At 35.7% G+C, this 23,530-nt stretch overlaps 1 protein-coding gene across 1 annotated transcript in view; it reads right to left on the bottom strand.

Moving 5' to 3' along the window:
- The window catches only part of ITGA4 (integrin subunit alpha 4), a gene marked incomplete in the record, with an annotated part of 76,854 nt that overhangs the window by 9,582 nt on the left and 43,742 nt on the right, over nucleotides 1-23,530 (bottom strand). The window contains 9 exon segments of the mRNA XM_072419104.1: nucleotides 450-536; nucleotides 3,543-3,620; nucleotides 7,846-7,998; nucleotides 10,367-10,521; nucleotides 10,864-11,018; nucleotides 13,191-13,236; nucleotides 14,945-15,035; nucleotides 16,353-16,447; nucleotides 20,333-20,441. Of these exon segments, the coding sequence (XP_072275205.1) occupies nucleotides 450-536; nucleotides 3,543-3,620; nucleotides 7,846-7,998; nucleotides 10,367-10,521; nucleotides 10,864-11,018; nucleotides 13,191-13,236; nucleotides 14,945-15,035; nucleotides 16,353-16,447; nucleotides 20,333-20,441 (969 nt within the window).

The following is a 23,530-nucleotide window of genomic DNA, read 5'->3' as shown; positions in this document are numbered from 1 at the left end:
GTTCACGCTCCAGTCTCCGCTGTGCACCTCTGTGTATGACACTCATCCTCCCTGCTGACACTCTCGGGTGTGACATTCCTAAGTGCAAATTGCTCACACATTCTTGTGCTACTCCTAATGCCATTTTGAAGCAATTTGCCACCTCTGTATCTAAAAACAAATGCTGATCAAAGCTAATTGTGGAACCAGAACTATATTTTACATTTTTTAAATTACGACTCATAAAATATGTATTTAACATGTCACAGATGACCAATAACAAAGGACCAGAACAAAAAAATTGTATTTGCTGATTTTTTGCATCAGGCTCATATTATTTTTTATTAGATAATATGTATTATGGAGTCAATATCTTCTATAAATTTACTATTTATTCTGTCTTTCCTGTGTCACAGAAGACGGTACATAAACCAGTACTCTCATATCATTCAGCCCAATTCTTTACATACCTTTGACAGTGAATCAACAAACAAATGACCAACGCTACACTCCAGTCTCGTCATCTGATTTTCTTCTTCATGAAAATCACAGGATATCTGGCATTAACAAAGCCACAAACATGTTTTAAAGGATGCTACAGAATGACTGTAAATGTTACTTTCTGAAAAGTGTTTGCTTTTAGGTATATAGAAAAACAATGTGACTGTTATGGGGGTTAGTTTAGGTTTATTCTTCCAACAGAGATGCACTGTAGAGGAGCACTATGATTTCATATACATTTACATTTGTAAAATTGTAATTTTTAAAAGTGCACACTTAAAGTGCAGCTTTCAGTAAAATTAGGGTCTTTGTAGAGGAACTTCTGAATGTATTCTTCTTTAAAGAAGACAGTCCTAAAAAAGGATATACATCAGTCCTTGCTGAAGACATACATACACCAGCAAGAGTGCATCCAGGTGATGGTAAGTGGCTGCAAAGGGCCAGAAGAACTGACAAGCTGCAAAAACAGTATTTGATAAATAGCAAACATTTTGGATACACAATTCTTTGTGGCAATGGACACTATGGGTCTGATTTATTTAAGCTTTCAAAGACTGTAGAGGGTTCACTTTTTATCGGTGAACGTGGGTGATCCAAAAAACCTGAACCTTTGCTGGATTACCCATGTTCAATCCTCTCCAGCCTTGAAAAGCTTTAATTAATCAGGCTCAATGTACCAGTTGTATGTGTTTTGCACTGAAAGACCATTCATTACAATACCTTGCTGTTTTATTACTGTAAACTTGTAAGTTCCTCTGGGGTGTGTACTAACCTGATTGGATTTATATAGTCAAAAGCAGTGGCCCCAAACTTTTTTTTTTTAAGTCCTATCAAGTGCTTACTGCAGCTGGTTATTTCATAGGACAACCTAGATGAAAATATAAGGCTCAGTGGATGTCCAGAAAGTTCCTCTACAACCTACATACTCCTGTAGTAAACCAGGAATGGAACAAAATGTAAAAGCCATGCTTCTATCATTTTGCAGTGAAGATTCACTTTTAGCCAAATCGTGCCAGATGGCGCACACCATACCAGAACATCCAATGCAAATGTGGCAGCTTCTATGTGCCTACTGCAATCCTTCTCAATATCAATTAAAGGAAATGGGGAGGAAATCTTCTACTGCACCTAGCACCTTAATCTACCAATCTTTGATTTACCATTAAACAGGAACCTCATTAGGCTTTGAATGGCAAGCAGCACTGCTGGCAGACCTGCACAGATATGGGTATGAGTTATCAGATGGGCAGGATGGTATATTTGCTGGTATTAGATCTGTCTGGAAATGATGTAAACTGTAAACAATGAGCAGAATAAAAAGATGCAACTCTCAATCTTTCATATAGATTACCATTGTGACTGTCTGAACAATTGACACACTCACTGCTCCCCTCAAACTGCATGGCTGCTGCAAAACTTTACAGATAATTTGCTAAAACATTAGTACAGAAAACACACAGCTTTTCTTACAAATGTTTCCAAATGACGAACCTCTAGAGGACAGGCATTTTCCAACAGCCAAGCCTAGCACTTTGGGAGGCCGGGATTTGGACTCAACAGGACCTCTAACAGCAAATGTGAGTGAAAACTCCCTGCTGCTCCACATTACAATGGCCCTGTCTACATCTACACATCCAATTATTACAAGATGATATTCTGCCTTCCATGATCTACATTATCCTAAAGAAAGGATAAAGGATGCCATGGCTATTTCTGATGAGTGTAGATAACATTCCTTTTTCAATTAAGTGTAATCCTCCTTCTGTCTGGACACCATTAGTCTAGCAATATTGGGCTGATAACAGTGATACTGTGCAAGTGTGAATGTGTTATCTCAATAAGTAGCATATCCCTAGTCTGCACTGACTGCAAATGTCAGGAATGTTAGCACTAGCTAATTGACTGATAACCGCTAGTGATACAAACTACTTCCCACTCAATCATTCTGCACGTTGATTTATAGAGGATTCGAGGAAAATTATATTTTTTTATTTAAAAATTGATCCATCACCATTATGATTTCAGCAGCAGAATAACATTTTTATGACTTGCAATCCCCTCAATGAAATTTCTAACTATAGTTTCTTGTGATGACCTTTGTTTTACCACATTATATGCACAAATAAATTCTACTACAAATATAAACAACTACATGCAAAAAATAAAAATCCTGGGAAAGCACTGGTATTGTTTTTTTAGTGTGTGAAAGTATAGCTAGAAATGACAAAGCATGTGGTGCAAACACCAGGGATGCATTCTGCAGGCTTCAGAATCGATATAACGATTATTCCTCCAATGACTTCACTTATTCCTGCAGGGTGATGGCTCTTTTTGCCTGCCAGAGACATGGATCCTTCTTTAATCCCTCCTCCAGCAGACTTAAGGCCCCGGTGGTCCCCAAGATGAAGTCACAGCAATGAAGCAATACAGTCAGACAATGCAGCTACAGAAGGAGGGGGTGGACAGAAGAACTTGCTCAAACAGAGTACTCCTTCCTTCTAAACCAATCTTGTACCCAAAAAAAGCCATAAAAGTACATAGTGTGCATTTGATTTCTCCTATCTCTCCCCTTCAGATTTTACAGACAATTCCTGGCTGTCAAAATACCAGCCTGAATATTACATCCAGAAGTTAATTCTAGTCACCAGGGATAGGTAGGTGATTTTTACAAAAGGTTTATATGCTGAAAAATTAGGACTTTCAGGGCCCAGAACATTTAGTTATCATACATCTATTCAAACAATCCTCCTCTCCACTATGGCAGGTTTTGTTTCCAAAAGATATAACAAAAGAATATCTAACCAGGTAGATAGACTAACAGACTGCTTTCAATGAAATTCATTTTATGGACAGGAATATATAGGCCAAAGCTGGCAACATGTCATATTTAGCATAAACCATATTGAGAAGGTATCAACTGTAGATTTGGAGTTTTCCATTAAAATCATGCTTACATTGCAGAAAGAATACATAATGAAAAGATCTTTAGTACAGAAGATTGGGTTAATTCAGCATGAAATGTTGGAATAATTCTGAAAAAATATCTATTGTAATCAAACTCACCCTGGGAAGGAAATCTTTCCTGAGACCTGTAGATCAGCAGAACAGTTTGCCAAAGCACAATATCTTGCAAAGGAAACCTAAAAAGATAAAAATAATGGTAATTCATAAGTTATTCATACAGTCAGAAAACATAATACTAAGATATGCGTTACCAGTCTAATAGGAATATATAAATTAATTAAATTGCAGAAAACATTTATCTCTTAACTACTATGTATTGTCATTTTACTTGTATCATATACTTGTAATGATCAATCCCCCCACCCAACAAGTAGTATTTAAATTTTTGGTAGGTGCTGGACAGAAAATCAACCCATGTAAGGACTCCGAAGACCACATTTGCATTTTCCATACTAAAAGGTAAATGAGATGTCTAAAGAAAAGAGAAAGTTTCTTAGTAATGACTTTGATGTCAAGTATCTAACAACCGAGACCCACCATAGAAAACAGTTATTGATGGTTAGCCTAACACTGCTGTTTCAACCAAAATCCTTAATTCTCTGTTTTTGGTTGAAATGGGAGTGTTAGGTCAATCATTGACAATAGTTTTCTATGGGGGATCCTGGTTGGTAGATACTTGGCCATAGTGTTAGACACTTACTGGCCATAAAACTATGTACCCAAACTGTCACAATTTCTCACTGCACAACAGAGTATCACCAACACCTAATGACAGATCTCGTCTAAAGTTCTAAAGTGGGGGAAGAATGCTTTTCACATTTGCAAACCAATACAGAAAAGATCCAATAGCAGGATAAAAATAAATGACAGTAAACTTTACGGAGGCGCATTTATGATTTGTTATGACATGAATAAATGAAAAGAGGTGAACCGCCCACCCAGAACAATTAGGCTAGGAATTGACAGGTCCCAGTTTCCTGGGAGATATAAATGAGTCTGGTATTAGTAATATAAAGCCATCTGGCTTATCAAACGAAGGTACATATTAATGCCTAGCATTTTCTAAGTAAGGCTGCATGTTATAATGCAAATAATACAATACACTAATTCCCACAATAAATCACACGAATAGGATGAACCAAGTCTGGTGTCTTAGGTTAGTGTTTATTGGAGAACCCTTTTAATTCCTACAATTGTTCAAGTTATAATAAATATTATTTTTTATTTAAACAAAAAAAAAAAGTGTCATTAATTATGCCACTAAAATACTGCCATATACAATTTATGGTATTGCATAAATATGATCTTGAAGACGAACTGACTACTTAAGCCAGGCACCGGTGTCATCACAAAGGGGTTGTGAGGGGCCTCAGTCAATTGCATACCCCAACATGGAGGGTGGAGAGTCTGGGGTGAAGGAAAAATAGGGATGTTGAGGGGTACAGCTTGACAATAATTTATTCATTCAATGAATGAGTCAATAACAGATTCTGTGCTGTTTTTACACTGGAATATAGATAAACCTTGGTATATAGATTTCATTAGCTTCATTAAATTAATACCCACAGCAGTAACCCCGAGTGTGACTCGGTGTAAGAAAAATATGCTAGAAGCCGTAACCCCATGTCACACTCGGGGAAGCTAAAACAGCGAAGATCAATAGTAAATTCAGCCTTACCTGATCCACCGGCGTCCTCCTTCATCCTCCATCGTCCCTGGCGTCTCCTCTCTTCCTCCAGTCGGTGCCTTCTCCATTCAATGATTCACTGGGAAGTTTGCGGTGATGCCGAAACGTGCGGACGTTCCGTTCAGGGTGTGTCAGGAATTTCAAATCTATTTGTGTTGCATTCAATACAAAATAACTGTATTGAATGCAATACATTGGATTTATATGTGTAAAATGAGTAAATTGGCTTTCATGAACATTTATTTTACAGTATATATAATAGTATAAGATTTATTTATTTTTTTAATTTATTTAATTTATTATTTTGACATGATTTTCTGTTTCAAACTTTATTATACTCATACTAATATATTATACTGTAAAATATTTTTTCATGAAAAACAATGTACCACTTTTAGACATAGAAATCCGGACAGAAATGAACCGCCCAGGAGGTTAAGCAAAAGCCTGGAAATGCTGTGCCTCTCTGCCCACATGTTTAATTCATTTCAGGAAAAGAAGCATGGTGCTACCAGTTCCATATTGCCTCATGAGGATAATATGGCTGTTCATTTTTTAAGCTATAGCCCCATGATAATTCTGTGTGGAGACTTGCTGCTAGTATATACACAGATTTCCCATGTAAGCTTTGACAGGAAACACACAATGAGGCACACAAACTATGGTTACATGACTTATTTAATTATGTTGGACGGCTGGCAATGAAAGCAATCAAAGTGTGGTGACCACAGAAACCAGATTACTACCATCCTATCTCAAAAAGTTGATAAATATTTGTAATGGTTTGTAGTGGTTGCTGCATGACAACTAGTTTTGTACTCTTTTTTATTATATGCAGAAATTTATATTTAATCAGGATATTTACTGTTTTTTAGTTGATGCAATGATCTTTTATTTTAGGTTTCCAGGAATCTACTGTGTAAGTTACAGATATTTTCTTGATTAATTGACTATAAATACTAGTTTATGTCTTAGGGGTTCTAATAGCAAGATAGCTCCAAATTGGTCTTTTTATTCTTCATCCCGTTAAAGGAGGGGAAATGACAATGGAGTTGACTTACTGACTGGGTTAGCTAAACCCAGTGTATACTCACCTGTCCCCATTTCATTGCGAGCGCCACTACCTTCCTACTTTGTCTCTTTATTATTCCGACCATGATGATTGGTCCAGCATTTGCGGCTCAGCAAATTTTGACAGCAAAGACAGCCATCAGGAAGGTACGAATGTCTAATAAAGATGGGTCATTGCCTGTCCTTTCTGCAATAATGCCCTGCCTGATGCCACATTTTTAAAGGGGAACTTTAGTTCATGGTAGGCTGTAAACTATTGCTACGCAAGGCATAATTACATTTTTCAATATTGTAAAAAATCACTACGAAACTAAATCACTTGCAAAGAATCACAATTTTTGCTTGGCAAGTTTGGGTTGCCAGCACTTCAATTTTGCAGCACCAGGAATCCATATTTGAATATCAGGTAGGACACAATTTGCATGGGCATTTAATATACAGATGTATGCTTTCCCTGTGTTTGTGTGGGTTTTCTCTGGGCACTCTGGTTACCTTCCCCCATCTCAAAAACAAAATATTAGTTTAAATGCCTTCTCTGTAAATTGGCCTTAGACTATTTGCACCATATAAATAGATTATAAAAAATAAATGCAGCAAAAACAGAGCAGCTCTAGCTGTATTCTGCACAATGTTGAACTTTTATTTTGCTGAGAAATAGTTTCATTAAGGGACAGGATAAAAGTAGAAAATTCCTTTAGACTAATGAACTCTTGTCCAGATGACTGAATTTCTGAAATAATTCATTTAGTATCAGAAGAGTTCATTGTGTCACATTCTTGTTTGTTATCAAGATAAGGAAATCCTGACCGTGTTTATCTTAACCCAGTATCATCTGCTATTCTGTTGCTGTTTTTCTCTGTGTCGGATAACCATTTTAGTTCCTTATATCTAGGTCATCTTTTAAAACTATGACCTCTTTTACGATTCCCATCCTTTCATTCTTTAAAACAGGATATATTACCCGCACACAAAACCCATACTTCATCCAAATTTTATGCAACATGCTAAGTGGCTCAGGAACAGGGGCTTCACGGAGTCTGAATATGTGCGGATTCTGCCAGCAGCTCCCTTACTTCTAACACCACAACTCCACCTTGGAGTTTCAGTAACTTCCAACTATAAAAAGGATTCATGCTCATCTGGCAACGGTCATTTATCCCAAGTATGTTGCAGTGAAACATATTTCATATTATCTAGTTTATACAAAGTTTCTTGCATTGTCAGAAATTTAGAGATCACAGACAATGTGGGAACTCTAAGGACACCTTCATAGTCTAAAGGCTCATTTAACACAAATTTGGCTACTCACTGTGAGCATTCATTTAAAGTTACAAGGCACTCTTTGTATATGTTGACTGTCCAAAAAACAGATGGCATGGTTGCTGAGACAATCAATTTATAGTAAGGGGTGTTAGGTTATCCATCCTTTCAGATTATTGATTCTTGTAACCTGGCTAAAAAAAGTTATGCAATGCACTATGGGTTGTTCTCAAGCTGGAGCAGAGAAACCAAGAGTTTGGGATTTGGCCTGTATGAGAGTCTTAGGATTCCCTTCAACCAAACCTCATCTCAACCCTACTTTTATTCTAACAGAGCTTTGCAGCTATCACATAATGTTACACAAGCTATGACTTGATTCTTACCACTTTTCGTAACACATTTTCTTCCCCTTCTTTCTTCTGTAAGATTGGCAAAAGTGGTTTAAATTCATCTGTACTCCTTTTATGAACAATGTGTTTTCCGAGATAGTATCGGGATTCCATGTGTATTGGAGTAAGGATGTCTCTTATGTCTCCCTACCAAAAATAAGGATAATTAAGATTTAAAGCAGAGAAAACACAAATAAAAAAAAGAGCTAATTTGATCACAAAAGTCAAAGTACATTTAGAAGTCCTTATTGACATATCTAGTAGCAGGTGGTAACATTCAACTAGACTTATAATGTATAAAATGTTTCACAGCCTATCCAAGCCAGTTGTTCAACTTAATAAGTAGCATGGATAGGCTGCAAAAAGTCTTCAACATTATATAAGAACAAATCCAGATCATTGTGACTATTACTATATATACAATCACCTGGATAAATGACAACCTTCACATACTTATTGATATACTTGCTCCAGGTCAGTGAAGCAAGAACAGTAGGAGAACTGGTTTTGTTTTGTTGCAGATTGTGATAAGGATATTCAAGAATGTTTAATATGTTAGGATGAAGAAATCAATTTAACTCTAAATAATTCTTTTTATTTTTTTGAGAAATGTAAAAAAAGGCCAATTACTAAGTTTATAAACTCATTTTCAGTTATAAAGAGAACAATGATGCTTTAACCTTACAGAAGCCATTATCTCACATTAAACCAGATCTAGTATTAATCTCCGACCTGGCAGAGGTTCTGGCATCATGTCACTCAGGGGGGAAGTTTCTTCCCTTTACAGTGATAGACGGCTCCCTGGGCATGCACGGTTCAGAGGCCATGAAATTAGTGGTTCGTGACATCCAAAAGGTTGGGGACCACTGAGATAAATAATGAAAGCTTATATGATACAGATATATGATATGGGGATTTAGTTCTTTACCTACAGTACTAGTGCCACACACGCACTTAATACTATGCCATACAGTTAAAAACTTAGTAAAATTAGTACCATCCTTTCTTAGATCACTGTTCTTCTCAGAACCAGAATAATATTTTAATGTCTAGTCAATATTCAGGTCTCCTGATAAAGAACTTAAAAATTATTAAAAACTAAAATATAAATAGAAGCGCTTGAAACAAAACTGTTTATTCAAGATTTTGAATGCAGCATAGTCATTCTTATGTGCAAAGTGTTTGTTTTGACCACATGTTCAGCTAATTTATTTTGTGTATTATTAAGTGCCTAGCTGTGATTTTGTGAGCATTGTTCCAAAAAAAAAATTAAATATTAATAATTCTGTTTTTTAATTTAATGAAATGTGACTACATTTTAGAAAATAAAGAAAATGTACAAAAGTCATGCCCCGTTCATTTAAAACATCTGATTTTAGCAGTAAATCAACTGATGTGAAAACAATATGTACCATATGAATATTTACTGTTTTACAAAAACAGAATATGTTGTATTTAGTTTTATAATTAAAGACCCTTCAGCCTTATATATTAAAACCAAGGAAAGAATTAAAACAGATTTATCTGCTTAGTAACTGTTTGTATGCCAATGTCTCGGAACAAAATGATTTTGTTTATTGTTTATGCCCACTGAGATTGGCATTCATTCACAGCTCCCAACTGACCCTTACAACGCCTCTAGTTCTTGTTCCATAAATGTTGTCCTTTTAAAGTATAGATTTCTATAAAAATATATGATTTATTGTAGTATAATATAAGCTGTTTTTTTCATCCAACCTCGCAATTATTGCTTCTGTTTTTCTCAGAAGAGTCAGTATAAAAAAACAATCGTACATTTACCAATTATATATTGTGTAATAATTCTTAATAATCTACGTTATTAAAAGCATGGCAGGGTTTGTCCTCTGACTATATATAGAAAATTTTGCCAAACGTTTTCCATCCTTCTCTTCATAAAAATTTGAGAGTCATATTTAACAATTAAAAAAAACATATTTTGATTGAAAATGTGCTGGGTGGACATCAGAAGTTTGAAAGGCCTCCAAATCTTAGAAAATGTTTATGTTGTTAACCTCTGGCACAAAAAAACTTTCAAACTTTTCAATTATGTTCCCTGATAAATACAACAAATACACCTTGTATTAATCAAATGCAGTGATGGGACATGGTCTCCAGAACCTAAGGCAGGGATGCCAATATGGATTCCCCCACATAGATACTAAATTTCATAATGCAAAGACAAAAATCAGGTAGCTAGTTAAAGGGTTGACAAATTGTCCCCACTTTCACTTTATGTGTTCCTACTTCCCTTTCCCAACTATCAAATATCAATTGTCTATTTTTTCATTTATGCCAACCTAGGACAATATAAACTGTCTCTATTGTCTTCCTTATGATTTCCAAGGTACATTATGATGACCCGGGTTCCCAGTAGTCCCAAACTCGAATTCATGTGAAACTTTTTCAACCCCAGCTTACCTAGGCTTAACCAATTATCAGGATTCACTTCTGCAATATCTCACACTGCCCATGTTGTTGTGATAAGTTAACTCACCCTCATGAATGCTTGGTGTATCTTACAGTTTGCAGACATTTGGTACAATTCAATGTTTCCTGAATAAACATCACTGGTCCCATTAGAAGAGAAGTAAAATCTAGCTGGAGTGCCAGTTTTTCTCTTAACATCCAAACTTATATTATAGAACATGACTGAAAAATCAGAAAACAGAACATTATTCAAATATTTCATTGCCTCTAGACATTAAATTCATTAAAATAATAAATATGAAAAAATATTTTGTGAGTGAGGTTAAACGGAGACTTGCAGAGCAGAGAATGCTGCAGAAATAAAAACTTGTATGGTTAACCATCGCTTATTAAAAGTTGTGCTAGCAAACTCACAAGAACAAATATATATTAAATTAAATTAGTAAATATATAAATGTGTGGGTTCCATTCTTAGCTAGCTCTATCCCATGTATGGGTTATGCTTTGATTTTAACAGCTCTAACTTTCATTAGCCAAGCCATTCTTTAGACCAGATTGTCTTACCAATGTGACCAGGTAAGCTACGTCCTTGATATTTAAAGCAAATTGTGACATTCATGCACACTGCAGGATGCCCATTTTCCACACATTCATATTTTGTACGGTTCACAGAATCTGGCAGTTTCAGAGATGCATCAATAGTTATAACTGGTCTTGTTCTAAAAGGTAGTATACAAAGACAAGCAAATAGGAAATTGACATTATTATTCAGAACCACAAAAACTCTTTTTTTAAAATCAACTTTTTAAACATATGTTTTAAAATCTATAGATTACACACAAACAATTTTATTTACAAAATTTAATTCATGACATAAGATTCTTATACCACCATAGGCTACCTAAAGAAAACACAACATCAGTACGTACTTTTAGGCACTGCAACTCATTAAAACCCCAGGTGGTGCTATCCAGTAAGCCAATGCCTTGGCTCATTCACTTGAGTTACCAAATGTTACCTTGGGATATTAGGATGGGCAAACAGCTTTTTACCAATGGAGATAAGGAGAAATTGGAAAATAGTAAAAGGAGTCAAGGGCTCTACCTGCCAACTGCCTGCTGAAGGATTAAATATTCATATATATCTTATTACAATTTTCATTTTAAAGGCCTGAAGTACATCTAAATCAAATCTATATAAATTACCTTTAAAGCAATGGAAAAACTCATCATAATTTCCTTATTTGTAATGTCACTGAAGGTGTAAAGAATGTATCTGGATATAGTGATCAGTAGTAGTTGATTCTGAGTTGATTAGAGTTGATCCAGTAATAGAGATTTAAAAGCCAGTAACATTATAGCCACAAGTGTCTCTCTATTCCCCCAGATAGCTTATGGCAGTCTCACAGCTCCTTCTCAAGTTTTAAAATGCTTTACTAATCTACTGCTGTGCTTCTTACTTTTAATAAGAGTCATGGAAACTTTAGGACTGTTTTTTTTAGTGCTATTTCAATAAAATGTGTAAGAGTTTAGATAAGGCTTTTGGAAACATTTTTCATAATTAGTGTAGCTCACTACTACATGTTACAGCTGACTCATGTTACTAGGGGCCGAAAGTGAAATTCCGCCAAAGAAAAGGAACAACCTAATTATAAAGACATCATGAAGAATGGGTTCAATTTTAACACACACAAATTCTAGAAAATTTCTTCAACTCCTTTAACAGTGCTTAGGTTCACATGGGGTGAGATGTAGTCTAGAATTCTGTAAAATAAGTATGCTTACATTTTATCATTCCCCTGCAGTGTAAAATGATAGTGGGAGCACATTGCCATTTCTAAAACTGCAATTTGGAGAGCTACCAAAATTTGATACTGCATATACCCTACCAAGTCATGGCTCAAGTCCCTTATCTGTCCCCCAATGATAAAAATAAAGCCAATTTATTTACAGTTACTATTTGTTATTTTTAGGCAGATATTAAGCAGATGGTGTGGTTAGGCTCATTCCTGGTCACAAGAACAAAACACCTAGAACAGAGGTCGGCAAACACCGGACTTTAGGCCAGATATGGCCTAGCCGGTAGTTTGTTCCGACCTAATGCCCCCTGGCCTATCCGGCCTAATCCCGGCTGGCAACCCGCCGCAAACTACCGAAGCAAGTTACTCTTCAGCCTCCGTGTTGTGGCTCCCTTCCCTATTTACTGCGGCCGGCATTAACACTTCTGCCGCCTGGGTAAATAGGGAACATTCCCTCTCCTCTGTATGCATTGTGGAAGAGAGGGATTTCCCTTCAGGGGCATTCCTGGTGGGGGGCGGAGCCATCAGGGCGAGACTCGAGATAGAGTCCGGCCTAGTATGCGCCTGCCTACCCCTGAAATGGCCTAGTGGCTAAAAAAGTTTGCTGACCTCTGGACTAGAATCTAGTGGGAATGCGATTTTTTTTCTCAAGGGGAGGACCAGAGCTAAGGTTGGTTGACCCTTTCAACAGGAATCATGCAACCAAATACCAAGGTTTTAATTCCATGGAAGGATAGAATGGAAGGACTAGAGCAGACTTTTCTTCAAGAAAAGGATGTAATAAGATGATAGATAGATAGATAGATAGATAGATAGATAGATAGATAGATAGATAGATATTGTGAATTTTGTCATCTAAACCTAATATTGCAAAGCCAAAAAGATATGAATGCTACTACAATATTCCAACTAATCTTGGTTTTAGAATTTCTCTCAGAAAAAAAATATATGGTAATTACTGCTCCAAAAAGAAAGCTATTATCACCCCCACAAGATTCATAAAACCCCCAATAACCTGTGTTCATATATTTCCTTGTATATCCCAAACACCTTTGTAAGAACAACCCAGACAAATACAGCAAGGCGTTCTTACCTTAGCAGCACTGCAGAGTCAGAAAGAAAAGCTCCAACAGCAACATCTATAAAGACATGGGGCACATATGAAAAACGTACCATTCACTAGCTGACTATTTGAGACTAAATTGGAGTTATTATAAAATTATAAACTAGTACTGACATACATTTCTATTTGATAGTATATAAAACCTAATATTAAATCCTAAATTGTAACATTTTATATCAGTGTAATGTATTCTATCAAAAGTCCACGTCATTATGAATGCTTTTCCTATGGTCATATCACAGTCAGAAAATAAAGAACTGTACGCCATGCACATTGCAGGAAGTTTACATAAACTGGTAAATAAAAGGAAAACCACGGTGAATGGAGTTTGGAAAATAGCACATCCTATTCCTGAACCATGACTGTCTGACCACATTTCCCAGCAAATTTAAATAGTTGTCTAAGTTAGTAAATGCTAGATTTATGCAGTAACAGCGGGGTAAATGTTAAGTGCAGACAGATTATTTTTTTATTAAAGGCTAATGGCAGAAAAAGACACTTATTTAAACACCTATTTCAGCAGGGAAATCCGCATTGATAAAAGTCCATTTAGATGTAAGTCTATACACACATTTATATACAGGGATGATCCAGAGGAAGGATAAAAAAACATTAGGCATGGCTGTTTCTCCAACATGGGAGAAAAAAGTTCTATTCTGGTTTCCTAAGCTAAACTTATATTCCATGTCCAGCAAAAACGTCCATTACAGACTGTTGAATATGAATTTAGCATTTTAGAGCAAATATATTCCCTGAGGCAAACAGGGGGAACATGGGACATAGGACAGTGGGCCTGAAATATCAAAGTTCTTAGATAGGAGAAGATAGAGTATCATGGGGGAGATCATTGGTGATCCAGTAAACTTAGAATGGATCTGGTCCAGAATTTAAAACATTTGCCAGCTACTAGCAATGATTTTTAGAAAATCCATTCTAAGTTTTACTTGGAACACCCAGGTTCTCCCATGATAGTCCATCTTCTCCATTGTTTGAAAACTTTAATAAATCAGGCTCACGGTCTAACATCAGAATATAACCAGAAAAATGCCGCAGCCAGACTCATCCATCCTTCCTACCACTCCTCCTCTGCTGCATCTTTTTGTAGTTCTCTTCATTGGCTTCTATTTCACAGGAGAATCAAATTCGGGCTCTGGTGCTTTGCCTTCAAGTCCCTCCACAGTTCTTGTCCCACTTACATTTCTGACCTGGTAAAAAAAAAAATACTCCCCCAGCCGCTCTCTTCACTCCTCCAATGACCTACTAATGACTTCCTCACTCATAACCGCATCACACGCACAGATACAAGACTTCTCCAGAGCTGCCCCAACTCTCTGGAATGGTCTTCCTATTCATATTCGGCTTGCTCATACTTTCTGCTCATTTAAAAGAGCCCTCAAAACCCATCTTTTCAAACTAGCCTACCCATCGTCTACCATCTCACAGAACCCTCACTACTTCCCACCACTACATATCTCCCCTCCAATTGTGATACTCCCCCCACCTCCTCGATTGTAAGCTCTTCGGGGCAGGGTCCTCTCCTCCTCCTGTGTCACTGTCTGTATCTGTCTTTTATTTGCAACCTATTTATTGTACAGCGCTATATAAATCGTGTTTATGAATAATAATAATAATAACAACAATATGGACGTCCACAAAACTCCATTTATTGGAATCATTTTATGTCATTCTGGGTGTATAAGTATTTCAGAAAGATTTATTCCTACCTTGATAACCATTTCCATCAGCATCTAGCCCCTGAGATATGGATTGACCAAACATGTTTAGGGAATAGCCAAGTTTTGTTCCATGTATTCTCTATAAAAACAAAAAAAAAATTGGCATTGGGTCCGGCATATTGATAACACACAGACTTGAGGACTGTGATTCTTCAATTTGCTGCAGATGTACAGTAAATATGAAGGAAGATCTAGTCAAAGGTTAGTTCCTACAAGAAGTCTTACAGGAAAGAGATAATATAGCTTGGGAAGTTCACATTGAGCAATTCACATTACTAATTATCTGCAAAATCTTGACATAACAATCTTTACATTTTTTAAGACATTTAGATCTCTGCCTTCTATTTCATTATTCTGTGTTGAAGGTATACTATAAAAATGGTAATGATAGCCATTAATATTGCAGCCACCTCCACTTACTTAGTTATACCAATTTTTTTTTGAGATTAGCATTTTAATGACATGTAGAATTATAACAAATAATACAGGTAGTCCCTGACTTAAGGACATCCGACATACGGACGACTCCTAGAACTGGGCTTCACTGCTTGCAGAAGAAATCTTTTGGTTGTAACTCTTTAATGACAAAGACAAACTCTGCAGTTGTTTCTTTTCGCATATCAAAGCACAGCTTGCTCCAGAAGTTAGTGAATGTCTAGGCTACATAAAGATTTTTTTTTTTTGCTTTGTTTGTGATTACCTCACAGTGATGATTTTATACAGTACCTGCACCACGCTGCCTAATATGTTGGGACAAACATCTGTCCTAATTGTATTAATAAAATAATATACCTGTTCCAACTTACATACAATATTCAACCTAAGAACAAACCTACAGTCCCTATCTTGTATGTAACCCTCAGGGACTACCTGTATTTGTAACTATCCCTTTCATAGCATAATGGAGGATGAAAAAGCTTCCACTGTGAATAGCTAAAAATATTTTTTAGCGTATTTAAGGCAAACCTGTTGTGAGAATTATTAGATGCCTGGCCATCAAGCTGAACCTTACTTTATAATTTAGAGAAAAAATAAAGATTAGGAATTGTACTTGAACTTTCCTGATCTGCTGTGATTTAAAATAATATCTCATTAATGATAAAATAAAAAATGTCAATGTTGAAATATTTCCCTTTAATTCAAATCTCTTCCCATTCTGTAAGTTGACTCTACCCAGGCTGTCATGTACCTGGCCCCAGGCTGTGATTGGAGAGTGGTGGAGAAGAAACACCATGATATGCTCATCTCTCTCCTCATGCTCATGCTCCCATACTTGGTTCAAGTACCAAGTCAAATTTGGTTACCTATACTGCTTGACTACTTGTACTAAGAATATAATTATTAATAAATTATTCAATACATTTTTAAATCTGCCAGCTTAATAAAAGACAGATACCTGTGTGAATGAACGTGTGATTCCCTTTTCTCTTCCATTGTATATATAAATTGCTCCTTGCAAATCTTCCTCATGTGGAGCTCCAATAGCCACATCTGTTTAAATACAAAGTGCATTGTTGTCATGAAAATAGCAACAATCAACCACAAGTCTGTGATCAGAAAAGTCAGCACAGAACAAATCTTTGAAGCCTCGAGAGATTCTAAAATGTGAAATATATAAATGATAGCTGCAACCTAAATGTTTGAAGCAGCTCAGTTACAGAAGCCTATGTGTACAGAGATCCCTACAGAATGATGTGTACAGAGATCCCTACAAAGTCATTACTGGATCTCACAATGGAGTTTATTATACTCCTGATAACATTATGTTATAAGGACATGCAAAAAAAAAAAATAACTCAAGTTTTATTACATGGTAATACATTTCTGATGCCCATTAATGCTGTAGTATATTAACGTATAGTAACTATGGGGTAATAACTGCTAAAAAATAAACCAAAAAATCTGTGAATGTGAAAAGCCATTTACAGCTGTGATGCTGGGAACAAACACTAGATGGCAGTGTCCATCACCCAGTGCATTACATGCAACTATTCCTCCAATCAATCATTTATTATTGTAAATACATCAATGTGAATGTATTACTTACACATTAAAGTATAAAAGCAAAACTTTTGTGTCTCAGATTTGGATACAGTGGAGAGGGGATAAAATTGGTGTTTAGATTCAGATTTAAGTCAAATTTGACCAAAATATTTGGGCTCTATATAACTACTGTGTAGTAGTAATAATAATATTAATATCAGTCATTTGGTTCAATACCATCAGAACTAAATATCTAATAAATATATATTGTCAGTATTTAATTAAAACTCTTCTTCTGAGATCCGATAAATGCTGGATATTTGGATCAGGAAGGGTCGGTGTCTGGCCCAGACTGCAGTGTTAGCATGCGGAGCTGTGTTGTAAAGTAGCCGCCATCATCATCATCATAACTGCTTTCTGCTGGGATTCATTGTATTAGATTATTGCAAAGCAAGCAGTCTGTTTATTTTATAGGTAATTAGAATTGCTTGAAGGTTTTCATTTTCACTTATTGTACAGGAAGGCTGGTACATATCTAGTACAAGTTTCCATTAAGAATGAAAAAATTTAGAGTTTTTATAAAATTACTGTGCAGGGCACTTATCCATACAAACAGGTCGTAGATGAATATATTTGTATAGCTATCAATAAGTCTAAATACTTGGTTACTTTGTAGATATGAAGACAACAAAAAAGTCAGCGATACAGCAAAGTTTTAAAGATGGAATAAAAAAACATTGAATGTTTTCATTCATACTTATTACCAAATATGTGGCACAGACTCCATTGCCAACCAGACTACAAAGCAAAGTAAATCACGCTAAACCTTTTTTTTAAGTCTATGCCAGTTTTTTACAATCCTAAGCAGACAGTATAAAAAGACGTTCACAAATCTGCTGCAGAATTGCTACAGATTATCAGCAAGATTGCACAAATTTACACGCCCAACAGGCACACAATAAAAAGTGGTCAGGACGATGTAGTTTAATCTCATCAAAGTGCTACTTTAGAGAAGGAAGGAATTTATGAATCAATTCTTCATTATTCTAAGAAATCTAGCTGAAGATCAATACCACTGAATTGTATTAGAACCAGTAACTTGGATGGAATGCATTGCAGTCTGGGTTCCCATTCTTGATCCATTATTACTATCCTGTCCACTCATGATTTAGATGGATCTGAATATTTATATAAACCTAAAAAAAGTCTGTAAAATGTATTTTATAACAAACTGATACCAAACTGGTACTACACACGGACAGGAATTGTTAAATGGCTGTGCTAAATTTTGCCAACTGTTATGACTGTGGCTTTTTTTTGAAGTCTGGAAATGTTTGTGGTAAAAACAAAAAAACTGAAACTTTGCCAAGTTGACAAAGTTATATATGACCTGGTAAAACTGGTGGTGACATGCAAACACCTAGAATGCTTGTTATGAACATAGAGGATGTACAAGACTTCTTTAAATGAATATGACTTTGTTTATTTCCAAGGAGTGGTAAATACTATGACTGAAAAGTGCAGTGTACCTGATCAATGAAAACCGGAACAAACCGAAAAAAACAATTTGTGAAATTTGTTGTATATTATCAACTTGTTGCACGTCACTGGCCACTGACATATTAAGCAGTTGCCTTAACATAATTATTAATAAATCACACTCTTGGTTAAAAAGCATGAACACAATCCCTTCAGGTGCTAATTATGCGCCTCTCAACCATACCAAACTCTATTCCAGAGCCTTAGGGGGATTAGGGGTCCCATACTTCAAACACGACAGCTGTACCTTTTCCACTTGGATTTTTTGCTGTGGCTATGAAAGCTCTATTTGCCCATTTTAAATAAACGTCTTTTACATCACTTTTCCAAATAACCTAATACATGGCTTATAACTTTTTCTTTATTACCCCACCTGTATTGGTTCTATTACTCACTGTGGATTAACAATAGGTTGATCGAGGAAAGAATTTTCCCTAGGCCTTCATTGCTTATTCATTCATCTAAGCTCCTCAAGAGGGGTGGTTCCTCTAGCAATCCATTATTCTGGAGACTTTCTAGTATTGACTCAATTTACTGATCAATGTACACAATTTTAATTTTCTCCATTCTTTAAATTTTTTTTTTAAATTATGCCTATTGGCAAAGGTAATGAATATCAAAATTAGGGAAGGATATTGCAGCTATCCTAATATAGCCCCGTCCCCCAATTGATTGTTCAAGGTGATAAGTAGATTGAATATTAAGGTAGCTCTTATGGAGATCTGCTCACCATTACAAGAAATGTCAACATTTGACTATAAATTAATATGCCAATATATTTGAATCCACATATTGTTTTTATATATAGTTTAAGCTAAAGGGTGCCAACATCTATGAGGCTACAGCAGTAGCAAGGGTGAAGTATTAAAGATGTGTCTATCCAATTGTTTTACAGGTATTTACAAAATGTGGCGCGCTTCGGAAAACAGAGAACCTTAATCTAATTTTTAATAGATTTTCTTTTCAAATTATTAGGCATACAACTCTTGACACTTATTAGTGCAATGAAGAGAAAAGACAAGCGTATTTAAAAAGAACAAAAACCCATATGGTCAGATAAACAAAAAAATTATGTATATTATCATTGTATTGTGCCTGCAACTAACCAAATTCAATTAGATCATTAAACCAATAACCACTTGAAACTACTAAGTCAACAGTATTCAGAGTGAAACCCATAGACAACTAACGTATACATCGCCCTGTTATCTCCAGTGAGTTGTTATAGTCTGTAAAGCTGTGCAAGTTTCATTTCACTGTAGATAATTAATCCGTTACGGTCTTCTCATGCTTTGACAGCTTCACAGCTTATTCTGTTTGGGTGTGTTTACCACATCTAGTGGTAATTTTGTTTTGATGAAAGAACAATTTTTTTTTATGTAAAAGTACACATTATCTATGTTGCATTTTAGCATAAACTAAATGCAACAGCATTTTTTATTGGAAATATTCTTTTACCCAAGTAAAGTATTCTTTTTGCTTGTGCACCTCCACTTGGAATCCGTGAGAGATACTTTATGGAGTGGTGCATGCTGGTGCTTCTGGCTTCTATCAGCATTTCACCCTCCTCATCAATGTTTCTTATTAACGCTTTGTGTGCATTTGTGGGACTGTGCCATGGTTGTCTCAGGACTGGCACAGTAAAGAACTATCACCAGAGAAGTGCAGACTCTACATAAACCCAAAATCCCTGGGATAACCCACAATGCCACATAACAGCTTCATGTTCAATAAATGGAGAACCTAAAAATCTATTAATTTGAGATCTGCTTTTGGGTTCAGGGTTGCTGTTCTTCATGTGGAGCACAATTCATGAATCTATATAATGCATAAAATCTATAAAGTGGGACATACCTTCAAATCCATCGTTATCCAGGTCCCCGAGATTAGTAATAGCTTCCCCAAACCTTGCCGCATACAGGTCACTTCCTGAAAGTTCATAGTCCAGTTCTGTCAGTCTCCCCTAAAAAAAAAAAAAAAATACAAGGAATACTTTCTTATACTTTAAATACTGGGTTTTATACAAGAACATTTACAGATGTAATGCCTAAACTGAATATTATAGGGAATACAAATATAAAATCTGTAGCAGATCTACATTTGAAATAAAAAGCCTAAATCCGTGTCCAGGCAGGTAGGGAAAGAGGTTTGGCACCTTCCTCTGTAAAATCTAGTTATCTTTTTAAGACCAGCTAAAGTGTGTTTTTTGGTTCTAAACAGATTAAAATTTGTTTTTATTTTTTGATTGTCTTCTTGTTGTGTAAATTACCATTTAAAGTCAAAAAGAAAAGAAAATGGTAACATCTCCATTTCCAACGGTAACAGCCAAAAAGAACATTTCAATAGAGGCAGAAGAGCTGGAAACTTAATCAGGTTTTACTACTGTCTTTTTGTTTCTTTGGCAAAATGAAATAAAGTTTAAATATTAATGGGTAGAAAAATAAAAGGATACAAAATTTATGGAGGTGGAGGAGTCAGTTAGATTTCAATCGAGTAAATTAAATAATAGTAATGTGTTCAATAGAAAATTTTTTTTACGGTTTCTTTAATTAAACCAATATGCAAATTAAAGGTAATCTCTTTGATCTGCAGATATATGAACAAAGTAAATGCAAAAGTAACTATGTTACTTTGCATCCCTGTATCTCACATGAACAGTCTTTATAAACACTGTTTTGTCCATTCTGATACAGCAGCTTGTATTTATACTCCTACCTCTCATTTTGACCAGGGCATAAGAATAAGGCATAGGAAACACTCTGTGTATTCTTTAATAGTATTTACTTTGGACATTGTGGTAAGTGTGCTCTGGCCAAAATGTACAACTATACGCAATACACTATCACATTGTGGCACAGTTATCTCCTAAAGCACCCTCCTGCAGCAACGTGATCACTTGATCTCCTGACGCTGACATCGTCTTCAATCATATTGATGGTGGGGTTTGGTATGAGGTAACTCATACCATGCATGGAAGTTTTTTCATCCTGGCATTAAATAAATGCTGAGATTATACAGTAAGCCACTCTTGTACAGCTTAATGTACAATCAAAGGCAAATTTATAATTGGTGATGCCCAAGCCTTTTTAGCAAAAAAATGGCATTCAGAGTTTACCTATCTGCAGGGTATTTTTGTAAAAGACTTTATATTGACTTTAACAAGGGTTTTTTTTGTTATTTACCATTTAGATGACTGTTCAATGACAAATGGTGTCCAAACGATCAAGCAAAATACAAGATTACAACTTTCTGTTTTTTTATATTTATCATGGTATACAGTTAGGTCCATAAATATTTGGACAGAGACGGGTTTTTTTCTAATTTTGGTTCTGTACATTACCGCAAATAATTTTAAATGAAACAACTCAGATGTAGTTAACTGCAGACTTTCAGTTTTAATTCAGTGGGCTGAACAAAAAGATTGCATAAAAAAAAGGAGCTAAAGCCTGGGCAATTCCTTTGTTATGTCATTATCAATTAAGCGGATAAAAGGCCTGGAGTTGATTGGGGGGGTGCTTGTATTTGGAAGATTTTGCTGTGAACAGGCAACATGCGGTCAAAGGAGAAAAAAAAAACATCCGAGAAATTGCTACAATATTAGGAGTGGCAAAATCTACAGTTTGGTACATCATGAGAAAGAAACAAAGCACTGGTGAACATCCCCCATGACGGATTCATAAACAACGCCGGACAGCCCCTGTAATCATCAGATTCTCGTCCGATACTAGCCCTGAGGCGATTATTGGATGTGAATCATCTGACATATGTACGTAGACTAACTGTAGTTCAGTCCTGATATGTAAATACAGAGGAAATGATGTGCAATTTTTTCAGGTTAACATCCATTATTCTCAGCTAACACATAAATAAAGATCTACAGTATATTTAAAATAAAGTCTTAGTTGTTCTAAGCAGAACCTGGAGACTTTAATTGCAGTCACATACTTAAAATATATTTTCCTATCTTTTTTTTAAAAGCTTTGTGTATTGAGTTCATTGACTGTTAAATTTACACTTCCTTAAAAGAGACATCAGAATCTCAGATAACATCTTACAACAAGCCAGATCAAGATATCAGCAGGCATGATCCATTTACAAGACACAGGCGATGTGGTTTACAGCTGTACCAGCGTATCTAATGCTGGCGCAATATATGTTTATCTTATCATCATTGCATGCAACTTACAAATTACATTCTGATCTCTAGGAAAAGGAACGTTAAAGCGGATCTAACTGATAAGAAATATATCCATTTACAGAAGTTACTGTTAATTTACAGCTGATTTCATCCAGAGGTAACTTCAGAAATCAAGCAACCCTAAGACAAGGCAATAGTTATGCCTCTTTCATACATTTATACACTCACCAGAAATACTGTATACTACAATCATCATCAAGAAAATTATAGTAACCGAAGCCAGTTTTGTTTGCATTTTGAACAGAGTAGAAAAGGGTAAACGCCTTGGTTTCTTTTTTGCCATTTTTTTACCTTTTATGGAGCTGGTACTTTACTTTTTATAGGTGAAAATGGCATCCTGAGTTATATCTTTAAAGCAGACTGGAGCTTGCAGGCAATGTAATGATGACTTTTTATGATTAAGCTGTGTAATTTACCAATGAAGAAAGGCAGAGGTGTATTATTAGCACTTCAAATCAATTCTATAATTCTTTTCAGTAAGTTTAGCACTCTGACCTTTTTACACGTGTTGCTGTATTGATCTCAGAAACTGGCAAATCCCCTTTTGGGACAAGAGTCAAACTTTAAAAGATGGGGGCTACTAAAGTGGAGCATTTCTGGATCAGAAAAAAGTAGGTTAGAGCACATTAGGATGAAAACGCTAGGTACAGAAATGAAGCTCAGGGGCCACAGCTCCAATTCCTACACCCTGGGTGTTAGGTTGGTAATTAATACTTTTTTAATACACATCCATAATGAAATGCTCTACTTATATATTTTATAGGAAAATAGAACAATTCCTAGTCACAAGGTTTCAGGACTGACAGTAAATACCTAAAACTGAGAACTTGGCTTATTTTTTAATTATTGCAGAG

This window comes from Pyxicephalus adspersus, chromosome 7, assembly GCF_032062135.1.
Source record: "Pyxicephalus adspersus chromosome 7, UCB_Pads_2.0, whole genome shotgun sequence".
In the NCBI taxonomy this organism is placed as follows: domain Eukaryota; kingdom Metazoa; phylum Chordata; class Amphibia; order Anura; family Pyxicephalidae; genus Pyxicephalus; species Pyxicephalus adspersus.
Note: the sequence above shows the minus strand (reverse complement) of the source record. Positions and strands in the feature narration are given on the sequence as shown.